At 52.2% G+C, this 12,187-nt stretch overlaps 1 protein-coding gene across 1 annotated transcript in view; it reads left to right on the top strand.

Annotated features, from left to right (window-relative positions):
- The first annotated feature begins 1,065 nt into the window (after positions 1-1,065).
- Positions 1,066-12,187, top strand: part of DAPK3 (death associated protein kinase 3) — a 15,832-nt gene continuing 4,710 nt past the window's right edge. The window contains exons 1-6 of the mRNA XM_004378465.2: positions 1,066-1,142; positions 2,473-2,630; positions 4,458-4,818; positions 10,950-11,079; positions 11,344-11,392; positions 12,139-12,165. Of these exons, the coding sequence (XP_004378522.1) occupies positions 2,569-2,630; positions 4,458-4,818; positions 10,950-11,079; positions 11,344-11,392; positions 12,139-12,165 (629 nt within the window). The 5' untranslated portion in view covers positions 1,066-1,142; positions 2,473-2,568. The remainder of the gene's footprint in view (positions 1,143-2,472; positions 2,631-4,457; positions 4,819-10,949; positions 11,080-11,343; positions 11,393-12,138; positions 12,166-12,187) is intronic.

Raw genomic sequence — 12,187 nt, forward strand, 5'->3', positions numbered from 1 at the left:
CCACGTCATTAAGGTCGACTCTACTTTGAGGAGGCAGCTCTTTTCTAGTTGTCTTTTGAGTGCCTTCCAACCTGGGGGGGCTCATCTTCCGGCACTGTATCAGACAATGTTCTGCTGCTGTTCATAAGGTTTTCACTGGCTAGTTTTTTTCAGAAGTAGACTGCCAGGTCCTTCTTCCTAGTCTGTCTTAGTCTAGAAGGTCAGCTGAAACTTTTCCACCATGGGTGACCCTGCTGGTATTTGAAATACTGGTGGCAAAGCTTCCAGCATCACAGCAACCCACAAGCCAGCACAGCACGACAAGCTGACAGACGCGTGAGGCGCAGAACAAATATACACGAGGGGGCACTAAATGTTTGCTGTTATTGTCAGTGAAAAAGCGGAAGACGCTCAATGAGATGGACTGACACAGTGGCTGTAACAATGGGCTCAAACACAGCAATGATTGCAAGGATGGTGCAGGACCGGGCAGTGTTTCGTTCTGTTGTACAGAGTCGCTATGACAACATTATCATTTATCTTGAGAGCAACAGAAGTCCAGAAAGTTCCAGGAGCAATACTGGCAACAGCTCACTGCAAAAGTCTCCCGCATCCGAATGACCTCCCCGTTTACATTTATTTACGTATTTAGAATGTGGGTAACATTTTACAAGGGACAAAACTGCCACACGGGGACGAAAGCAGCACCAGGGTCCACCCCAGGAGCCGCAGCGCGCACCTAGCCGGAGTGGGGCCTCTGAGTCAACGTACCTTGCGCCGGAGAAAGCAAGAGATGCAAGACTTGAACATCCCGCCTCGCAGCTTCAGGACCCGGGTCAGAGGAGGCGGGCGGGACGGCCCAGGGTCCGGAAGTCGGCCTTACTTCCGTCACTTTGACCAGCGTTCTTTTTAGCCAATCAGCTGTGGGAAGGCGAGCCCGTCGGCCAATGGCGAGGCCGTCTCTGGGATCGAGGGCACGAAAGTCGTCCGCGCAAACCAATGGGCGTTGGGAATCCTCTCTCCGGGGGCAGGCATTGGCGGATACAGTGACGTCAGCGCGTCGCGGCTGTCGAGTCTGCTCGGCCGGGGATTGAGGAGGTGGCCGGTAGCGCGGCGGCTGACCAGCAGGGGTGTGGGGTCACCGAGGGTGCGGAGCGGATTCGGTGCGAGGCCAGCGGGCTGGGCAGGGGCTGGGGCGTCTCTTGAGGATCCTTGGGAGACGGGGAAGGAGAGGCTCTGGGGGTGGCTTCGTTTGGAGACCCCTTGGGTGACTGGGCCGGAGAAGGGGCTCGTTCGGGGCTTGCGAGGGGCGTGGCGGCCGCAGGGACGCTGGAGGAGGAACGTCTGGGGTCGGGAGACTTGGGGGTGCACCTAGGGGGCAACTGGGGTGGGCCCTCGGAGCTTGTGCTGAGGTTGGGGACATGGAGGGCAGGCGAAGGACGATGGAGGAGTCTCACTGTGGCCCTTTTGTGGGGGGAATGGAGGGGCCAAAGGAGGGCTGCTTAGGGGCGGGGGAGATTGCGCTGGGGGACCTTTGATATATGGAGGAGGTGCCTTCGAGGAGAGATGAGGAAGCGGTTACCTAGTCTTGCTAGGACAGTGGAAGGCTGGCGCCAGAGTGGGCCGAGGGCTTGAAGGAGCTTGGAAGCCATTATCCAGTGTCTGGGAAATCAGGACGGGCGAGAACAATGGTTAAGCGCTGGGCTGCTAACCAAGAGGTCAGTGGTTCAAACCCAGTGGGAGAAAAGCCCTGGCGATCTGCTCTAGTAAAAATTACAGTCTAGGAAACCCTATGGGGCAGTTCTACTCTGTCACATGGGGTCGCTATGGGTTGGAGTCTTTTTAATGGCACCTAATAACAAGAGACTGGGGGGCACCTCTCTGAGGAGGGTCTTAGGTGTGTGTGGGTGGATCAGGTCAGGGTGAGGAGGGGTTAAGGTAGCTGATGGGCAGGGAGATGGGGTTCTTTTGGGAGTAGAACTTACATCAGGAGTAAGGGTGTCCTGGGAAGTGGGGGCGGGAAGAGCGTGGGGAACATTCTGGAGTGTGTGAAGACTCTGGATGAGCAGCTTGGGGGAGTCTAGGAGAGGGAGGTAGAGAGGGAGATGAGCAGTGTGTGGGGGGCTGAGAGCACTGTGCGTAGGAGGGCTATGGGGGCAAAGGGGGCACGAACAGGCCCATACCGACCTTTTGGGGTGGTTATGATGTCAGGTGACACCTGAAGGTACCCAGCCCACTGAACTCTCAGGGTCCGAGGGTCCCCATGCACAACGGAATGAAACTCTGCTCTGTCCTGTGCCATCCGCATGATTGGTTGTGGATCAGACCATTGTGATCCAGAGGGTTTTCATGGGTTGATTTTCATAAACCAATCACCAGGCCTTTCTTCCTCATCCATCTCAGTCTGGAAGCCCCGCTGTCACCTTCGGAGCTTCATTGGGAGGGAGGTGAGGCAGCTGTTTGGAGGAATGGCTGTTTCCCTCTCTCCTCCAGGGTCACGGTGAGGGGCCGTCCCCCAGGTCCTGTCCCCAGGCTTCTGTGACTTGGTGTTCGCTGGAGTGGAAGCCACCGCAAGGCAGAGCTGCCACCATGTCTACATTCAGGCAGGAAGATGTGGAGGACCACTACGAGATGGGGGAGGAGCTGGGCAGGTGAGCAGTGGAAGGGGCTTGGGTGAGGGGGAAGAGGAGGGGGGGATTTCCTGTCCTTTATCCGACTTCTCAAGAAGAAATGAGTCAGTGTCATGCGCTGGTAGAGCAAGATCAGGTTTGGGAGTCAGGTGGTCCCGGCTGAGAATTCTTGCTGGGACATTCCTATGCATTTCTTCTGGGGAGAAACGTAACCGAGTACAGATAGTGCTTAACACAGTGCCTGGCATACAGTGTTGTTATTAGATGCCATCGAGTGGATTCCAACTCGTGTGACCCTATAGGACAGAGTAGAGCTGCCCCATAGGGTTTCCTAGGCTGTAATTTTTATGGGAGCAGATTGCCAGGTCTTCCTCCTGTGGAGCCACTGAGCCGGTTCGAACTGCATACAGTAGGAGAGCATTACAGCCAGTTGCCGTCGAATTGACTCCGATTCATGGTGAACCCATGTGTGTCAGAGTAGAACTGTGCTCCACAGGGTTTTCAATGGCTGATTTTTTTGGAGTTAGATTGCCAGGCCCTTCTTCCGAGGCCCCCCGGGTGAATTCGAACCTCCAGCCTTTTGGTTAGCAGCCGAGTGTGTTCACCGTGGGCACCTCCAGGGCCTCCGTGAGAGCAGTGGATGCTCGCTGCTTTCATTATTAAAGGTCCGGCGCTGTCTTCAGTCTTCTTACGTGGGAGACAGGGCCCTGAAGAGTTCCCTGAGCTCTGGCATGTTTAAAGGGACGGGCTCCTGGCTGGACACACACGCCTGCCCATTGTTTTGCATTCTTGTGGGGAAAAGCTGAGGTTTTCCCTTCCAGCCAGCCAGCTGATTTCCTGTCTGGATGGGCCCCCACCACGGCAGCCAGGTCCCCGCCCTGCCCGCCTTCTTTTCTGTGGCGCCTCCAACCTTATTTGGTGAGCTCTCTGCTGGGCGGCCTTCCTGGAGCCGCCTTGGCCAGCCCCGTGATGTCACCGGAAGGGAATGTAAATAACTGAGGCGTGTGTCAGGGCTGTGCAGCCTTAGATCCTTTAGGAATTTTCTCCATTAGAATGAGAGAGAAGACAGCCTCATTCCCATCCCGACCAGAGATATCTCATACTTTCTTGTGGAAAATGTGTGAGCACCTTCTGCCGGAGGGTACTGGTAGCTACTGTTGAGTCGGCCCCTGCCTCACGGCCACCCCGTGCACAGCGGGATGAAACACTGCCTGGACCTGTGCCAACCCCATCATCGGTTGCGGATCAGACCCTTGTGATCCGTAGGGTTTTCATTGGCTGCTTTTTCAGAAGCAGTTTGCCAGGCCTTTCTTCCTAGTATGCCTTAGCCTGGAAGCTCTGCTGAAACCTGTTCAGCATCCTAGCAACATGCAAGCCTCTACTGAGAGACAGGTGGGGGCTGCACGTAGGTGCATTGCCGGGAATTGAATCCGCGTCTCCCCCGTGGAAGGCGAGAATTCTGCGACTGAACCACCACTGCCCTCTAGAGGGACGGTATTTGCCGTCCAGTCGATTCCAACTCACAGCGACCCCATGCGACAGAGTAGAACTGCCCCGTAGGATTTCCTAGGCTGTCATCTTTATGGGAGCAGATCGCCAGGTCTTTCTCTCGCTGACCCGCGGGGTGGATTCCTTTCCGTTAGCAGCCGAGCATTAACTGTGACGCCACCAGGGCCCTTAGAGGAGCACCGAGCGGTAGGAAGGATGCGTCTGAGTGGTGTCGGAGGATGTACAGTTTCCTCTTCCACCAGCAGGGGGCGCGCGTCCTGTGCTGCCGGCACAGCCGAGCGGGTCATTGGCTCACCCCCGCCCACCTCCCCTCTCCCCTGCCCCCTCGGCGCCCTGCAGCGGCCAGTTTGCCATCGTGCGGAAGTGCAGGCAGAAAGGCACCGGGAAGGAGTACGCGGCCAAGTTCATCAAGAAGCGCCGCCTGTCGTCCAGCCGGCGGGGCGTGAGCCGCGAGGAGATCGAGCGGGAGGTGAACATCCTGCGGGAGATCCGGCACCCCAACATCATCACCCTGCACGACATCTTCGAGAACAAGACGGACGTGGTACTTATCCTGGAGCTGGTCTCCGGCGGCGAGCTGTTCGACTTCCTGGCCGAGAAGGAGTCGCTGACCGAGGATGAGGCCACGCAGTTCCTCAAGCAGATCCTGGACGGCGTCCACTATCTGCACTCCAAGCGCATCGCCCACTTCGACCTCAAGGTGAGCCATGTGGGCAGGGTGCCGCCCCTCACCCCTAAGGACGGAGCAGGAGGCGCTGGCCAGGTGGGAGAGGCTGGGGTCAGGAAGAGGTGTTCGGGATCCGAGGGACAGACATCCTCCCACCTCTGTCTTTTGTGAGCCGTGAGGCCTGGAGCAAGCCCTTCCTGAGCTCCACTTCTCTGTTTCGTGAAGACAATGTTACCTATTCGTTGTTGTTGTTGTTTTTAAATCACGTTTAATTGCATTTCTTTTTATTTTGGTGAAAATATACACAACAAAACCTTCACCATTTCTGCAGTTTTCACATGTACAATTCAGTGACGTTGATTACGTTCTCCAAGTTGTGCAACCATTCTCGCCCTCCTTTTCTGGATCGTTCACCACCATTAACCTAAACTGAATGCTGCCTGAACAAGAACCCCTCCTTTCCCCTCCCTCCACCCCGGTAGCCGCGAATAATCTCTGGCTTCTATGTACTTGCTTCACGTAAGTGAGCTCAAACAGTACCTGTCCTGTGGCTCCTGTTTTGCATGATGTTTTCGAGGTTCATCCACGTCGTGGTGTTCATCAGAACTTCATTTCTCTTGATGGCTGAGTAATATTCTCTTGTGTGGAGGGACCACACTTTTGTTTACTCATTCATCTGTTGATGGACACTCCAGTTGTTTTCACCTTTTGCCTATTGTGAAAAATGGCTGCGGTGAACGTTGGTGTACAGGTTTCTGTGTGGGTTTTGCCGCGTTTTAAAAAGAACTTTTTACGTTGGGATAAGTTTTGATTGCAGCGATAGTACAGAGAGTTTCTAGTTCCCGTCTACCCTTCACCCAGCCTCCCCCAATGTTAATGTCTCCCGTCACCACGAGCATTTCTCTGACTGAGAAGTTAACGTCGGTGCAGGACCATCGACTCAGCGCAGACTTTCTTGGGGCTTTACCACTTTTTTCACTCACGTTCTCTTACTGCCACGGGGTCCAATCCAGTATCTCCCACGCATTTAGTATCCACTGGGTTCTGAGGGGAGCCCTGGTGGCGCAGTGGTTACGAGTTGGGCTGCTAACCAAAAGGTCAGCAGTTCGAATCCACCAGCTGCTCTTTGGAAACCCTATGGGGCAGTTCTGCTCTCTCCTGTAGGGTCACTGTGAGTTGTAATTGACTTGATGGCAGTGGGTTTGGTTTGTTTTGGTTTGGGTTCTAAGGAAGATTTTTTTTTTTTAATGTTTCATTGTGTTTAAGGTGAAAGTTTACACAGCAAATCAGGTTCTCATTTAACAATTTCTACACAAATTATTCAGTGATATTGATTACGTTTTTCACAATGCATCAGCATTCTCTTTAATTGCATTCTGGTTGTTCCTTTTCCATTAATCTAGTTTCCCTGCCCCCTTATCTTCCCATCTTTACTTTAGAGTAATTGTTGACTTTTTGGTCTCATATAGATGTTTTTTTAATGGTGCATCGTGCTCATGAGTAATGTCCTTTATTTTGTGTGTCAATCTGTTATTTCACTAAAAGGTGACCTCAGGGGATAGTTTTGGTTCAAGGTTTAAAGATTATCTCAGGGCAATAGTCTCAGGGAGTCCTCTAGTCTCAACTGGTCCAGTAACTCGGGACTTTTTAAGCATTTGAATTTGGTTCCACATTTTTCTCTCATTCTATCAGGATCCGTCTATTGTGGCCCTAATCAGAACGGTCAGTAGTGGTAGCTGACATCATTGACCTTGTTAAAGCTGCATGCACTTGGCCCACATTCCATGCTGCCTTTCCCATCACCAAAAATAACAAGTGTGTACTATCTCAGGAGTGCTTTCCTGTCTCCCCCTCACCCATCCTTGGTAACCACCAGTGACTGTTGGTCTCAGTATATGTGTCTATTCTTGTCTTAAAAAAGTGAGATGATACGATACTTGCCCTTTTTTGATTGACTTATTCCATTCAGCATAATGTTCTCCAGATTCTTCCATGTTATACGATGTTTCGAGGACTCATCGTTGTTCTTAAATAGCTGCGTGTGTGTAGGTACCACATTTTGCTTATCCGTTCATCCGTCAAAGGACACTTAGGTTGTTTCCATTTTTTTGCTATTGTGAATAATGCTGCAGTGAACACCAGGTGTGCATATGTCTGTCCGTGTTGCTTTTATTAGATCTCCAGAGCGTATACGTAGGGTGCATACCGAGGATTGCTGGATCATAAGAGATTTCTGTTTCTAGCTTTTTGAGGAAGCGCCATACCGTTTTCCATAGTGGTTGTACCATTTACAGTCTCACCAGCAGTGGATAAGGGTTCCAGTCTCCCCACATCCTTGCCACATTTGTTGTTTTCTAGGTTTCTTTTTCCCCCCGCATTGGTGCCATTTTTGAAGGGGTGAGATGGTATCTCATTGTAGTTTTGATTTGCATCTGTCTAATGACTAATGTGAAAACTGGACAATGAGTAAGGAAGACCGAAGAAGAATTGATGCCTTTGAATTATGGTATTGGTGAAGAATGTTGAATATACCACATACTGCCAGAAGAACTGGTTTTCACCCATGCGTCTGTCCGTTTGTCGTGCCGTGGGGGCTTGCATGTTGCTGTGATGCTGGAAGCTATGCCACCGGTATTCAAATACCAGCAGGGTCACCCATGGCAGACAGGTTTCAGCAGAGCTTCCAGACTAACAAATCTGTCTTGGAAGAAGTACAACCAGAATGCTCCTTAGAAGCAAGGATGGCAAGACTACGTCTCAAATACTTTGGGCACGTTATCAGGAGGGATCAGTCCCTGGAGAAGGACATCATGCTTGGTAAAGTAGAGGGTCAGGGAGAAAGAGGAAGACGCCCATTGAGATGGATTGACACAGTGGCTGCAACAATGGGCTCAAACATAACGATTGTGAGGATAGCACAGGACCAGGCAGTGTTTTGTTCTGTTGTACACGGGGTCGTTATGGGTCGGAACCGACTTGACAGCACCTAACAACAACAGCTAATGATCACGAGCATCTTTTCGTGTGTTTGTTGGCCACGTGAGTGTTCTCTTTGGTTAAGTGTCTGTTCATGTCCTTTGCCCTTTTTTTAGTGGGATTGTTCGTCTTTTTGTTGTTGAGTTTTTGAAGTTTTCTGCATATCTTAGAGATTAGGCCCTTATTGGATATGTCATTCCCAAAGGTTTTTTCCCAGTCTGTACGTTGTCTTTTTACTCTTTTGATGAAGTCTTTTATTTGTTTATTATATAATTTATCTTTTTGTTGTCAAGAATATACACAGCAAAAACATACACCCATTTAAATTTCTACATTGATGACCTGTAAGAGGCAGTCATTCGAACAGAACAAGGGGATACTGTGTGGTTTAAAATCAGAAAAAGTGTGCATCAGGGTTGTATCCTTTTACTATATTTATTCAATCTGTATGCTGAGCAAATAATCCAAGAAGCTGGACTGTATGAAGAAGAACAGGGCATCAGGATTGGAGGAAGACTCATTAACCACCTGCGATATGCAGATGACACAACCTTGCTTGCTGAAAGCGAAGAGGACTTGAAGCACTTACTGATGAAGATCAAAGACTACAGCCTTCAGTATGGATTACACCTCAACATAAAGAAAACAAAAAATCCTCACAACTGGACCAAGAAGCAACATCATGATAAATGGAGAAAAGATTGAAGTTGTCAAGGATTTCATTTTACTTGGATCCACAGTCAACACCCATGGAAAAGCAGCAGTCAAGAAATCAAAAGATGCATTGCATTGGGCAAATCTGCTACAAAAGACCTTTTTAATAAAAGTGTTGAAAAGCAAAGATGTCATTTGAAGAGCAAGGTGTGCCTGACCGAAGCCACATTGCTTTCAGTTGGCTCATATGCATCTGAAAGCTGGACAGTGAATAAGGAAGACCAAAGAATTGACACCTTTGAATTATGGTGTTAGCGAAGAATATACCATGGACTGCCAGAAGAACGAACAAATCTGCCTTGGAAGAAGTACAGCCAGAATGCTTCTTAGAAGCAAGGATGGCGAGACTACATCTCACATACTTTGGCCGTGTTATCAAGAGGAATCAGTCCCTGGAGAAGGACATCGTGCTTGCAGAGTAGAGGGTGAGCGAAAGAGAGGAAGACCCTCCATGAGATGGATTGACACAGTGGCTGCAACAATGGGCTCAAGCATAACAACCTCTGTGGGCGTGGCCCAGGACCGGGCAGTGTTTCGTTCTGTTGTACACGGGGTCACTGTGAGTCGGAGTCACTCGATGGCACCTAACAACAACAACACAGTGACAGTCTTTTTTGACGAGTATAAGTGTTTAATTTGAAGAGGTCCCAGTTATCTAATTTGTCTTCTGTTGTTTGTTCATTTTTGGTTGTGTTTGGTAATAAAAAACTAGCCCCTTAGTTTTGTCCCTATGTTATCTTCCAGGAACTTTATATATATTCTTAGCTTTAACATTTAGGTCTTTGACCCATTTTGAGTTAGTTTTTGTGTATGGTGCGAGGTATGGATCCTTGAGAAATATTTCTGTAAAAAAATTGTTCATTGCAGTAAAAAATATATATATATAACAACGCCCTTGCCAATGTAACAATTTTTCACATGTACATTTCAGTGACACTGATGACATTCATCATCTTGTACAGTCAAAACCACTGTTCCTTTCCAGATTATTCCACTGCATTAATGTAAACTCGTTGCCTCCTAAGCAGCCCTCCCCTTTCCCCCTCCCTCTGCCCCTCCCATTAAAAACCCACTGCCACAGAGTCGATTCCAACTCATAGCGACCCTATAGGACAGAGCAGAACTGCCCCATAGGGTTTCCAAGGCTGTCATCTTTATGGAAGCAGACTGCCACGTCTTTCTCCTGCAGAGTGGCTGGTGGGTTAGAACCAATGACCTTTTGGTTAGCAGCTGAGTGCTTAACCACTGCGCCACCAGGGCTCCTCCCCTCTGTCCTTGGTAACCACTAATAAAGGTTGGCCTCTGTGCATTTGCCTATTCTAGATACGTCATATGAGTGGAGTTGTATGATACGTCCTTTAGTGACTGACTTCACTCACTGCAGTGTTTCTGGTACCTGGGTGGAGCAGTGGTTAAGCGCTCGACTACTAGCCTAAAGGTTGGCGGTTTGAGCCCACCCAGAGGCGCCTCGGAAGACAGGCCTGGCGGTCTGCTCCTGAAAGGTCACAGCCTTGAAAACCCTGTGGGGCAGTTCTCCTCTGCACACGTGGGGGCACCTGGAGTCGGAATCGACTGACAACAGCAGCAGTGTTTTCCGGGGAAGCGTTTTGAGCTGACACGCAGGCGTCCCCTCTGGAGGCGGCAGACACACGGTATGAGGCCTCGCTGCCGTGTGGCCAGTGCTGGTGGAAGGGCCTTGGTCACGCTGCAGATACTCAGTTTACTGTCCGTGTCATCTAACGTGTGTGTAATCCTTGAAAACGGCACAGTCCAGTCAACATTAAATACAAACGATGAAACTTGGTTGAAACGAGCGTGCCACTTTGAGGTCTCCCGCGCGCCGTGCCTTCGAGGCCCGCTGGAGGGCAGCCTGGTCTCACATGACAGAAAAGGCCAGCTGAGACCGTCTTCCTCAGACCAGGGTCTCCTCAACTTACAAAAGCCAAACCCAACCCCGTTGCCATCGAGTCAGTTCCGACTCATGACGCTCCCATTTATGACAGAACTGCCCCATAGGGTTTTCTTGGCTGTAATCTTTACGGAAGCAGATCGCCAGGCCTTTCTTCTGCAGCGCTGTTGGATGGGTGGGTTTGAACCGCCAGCCTTCTGGTGAGCAACTGAGTGCAAACTGTTCACGCCACCAGGCTTCTTAAAAACCACGGCTGATCTGGGTATGATCAGTCCCGGTCACAGTCTCAGGCGGCTCCCTGAGACCCCAGGCACCCTGGTCCCAAGTTCAAGTCCGGCAGCTGCTGCCTCCCCCACCAGCTCCACAGGAAGCCTGGGCCCGGCCTCATGGGCACAGACCACGTGTCCCCCAGCCAGTTGCCACCCAGGGGGCATAGGCTCGGGGCCTGCGGGGTGTGGTCAGCCCACCCTCGCGGTCTGAGAGAGGAGGAGGGCACTCCCAGGGAAAATCGGGGTGCTGTGCTGTCAGTCACAGAGCTTCCCACAGACCTGCCCTGCCCCCGCAGCCAGAGAACATCATGCTCCTGGACAAGGACGTGCCTAACCCACGCATCAAGCTCATCGACTTCGGCATCGCCCACAAGATTGAGGCTGGGAACGAGTTCAAGAACATCTTCGGCACCCCCGAGTTCGTGGGTGAGGCCTTCGGGGTGTGATGGGGGCCCAGGGCTGGGGAGGTGGGCACTGAGGCTTTCTAGCGGAGCATGGGGAGCACAGGGCCCTGGCCTCTCATGCCTGGGCCCCAGCCCGAAGTTTTCCCCTCCCCCTACAATGCGGTGATGGAGTTCTCTGCAAGGTGTGGACCCCAAGTCTGTGTGCCCCATAGGACGTGACGGTGGGGGCTGTACCTGCCCCAGATGGCCTAAGCGCCTGACCCTTTTCTGTCTTCTGTGCCCTCAGCTCCCGAGATTGTCAACTATGAGCCCCTGGGGCTGGAGGCCGACATGTGGTGAGTGTCAGGGCAGCTGGGGGCTTTGCCTGCCCACGCCGCCTCCCTCAGTAATGGTACCCCCTGCTCCTGGCCCTCAGCACCCCCGGAGCTGCAGGCCGGCAGGGGTCCTGATGCTGACGGGCGGGGGATGACGGGTTTATCGCCTCGGGAGCAGGGTCGGCAAACTCCAGCCTGCGGGGCAGATCCCCCCCACGGCCTGCTTTGTAGGGCCCACAGCTACGAATGGTCTTTCATTTTTAAAGAGTCGTTTATAAAACAAAACAACTGAAAAACCCAAAGCCTGTGTGATGGAGACGTTTGTGGCCCGCAGAGCCTGAGATGTTCGCTGTCTGACCCTTTATACAGCGTTTGCCGACCCTGCCTTAGAGCACGGAGCCCGTAGCGGGTTTCCTCCACCTGCCTGGGCGGGCAGACGAAGCCTGCTCGCCAGACCCAGCGGTCTGGCGGTCCACCCGCCCCACCGCGGCGGAGATCGAGGCCTGACGCTAGAGCTGGGTGGGGGCCCGGTCTGCTCACTGTGGGAGCACAGTCGGCCCCCGGGAGGCAGGGCCTGGAGGCAGAGCTGGGGTCCTGCAGGCAGAGCTGGGGGTCCTGCAAGTCCTGGGGTCCCACTCCTGCTGCCGGCCCGGCCCAAGCCGGTCCGTCGCCTTCAGAGAGCGGGGGCGTGAGCTTCTGTCTGGGGGCCGGGCACTGCGTCCCCACGACTGAGCTGAGCCGTCCGTCCGTTGTCGTCTCTTCTGCAGGAGCATCGGCGTCATCACCTACATCCTGTGAGTGCCAGGGGCTTGCGTG

This window comes from Trichechus manatus, unplaced genomic scaffold (genome assembly GCF_000243295.1).
Source record: "Trichechus manatus latirostris isolate Lorelei unplaced genomic scaffold, TriManLat1.0 scaffold00057, whole genome shotgun sequence".
Lineage (NCBI taxonomy): Eukaryota > Metazoa > Chordata > Mammalia > Sirenia > Trichechidae > Trichechus > Trichechus manatus.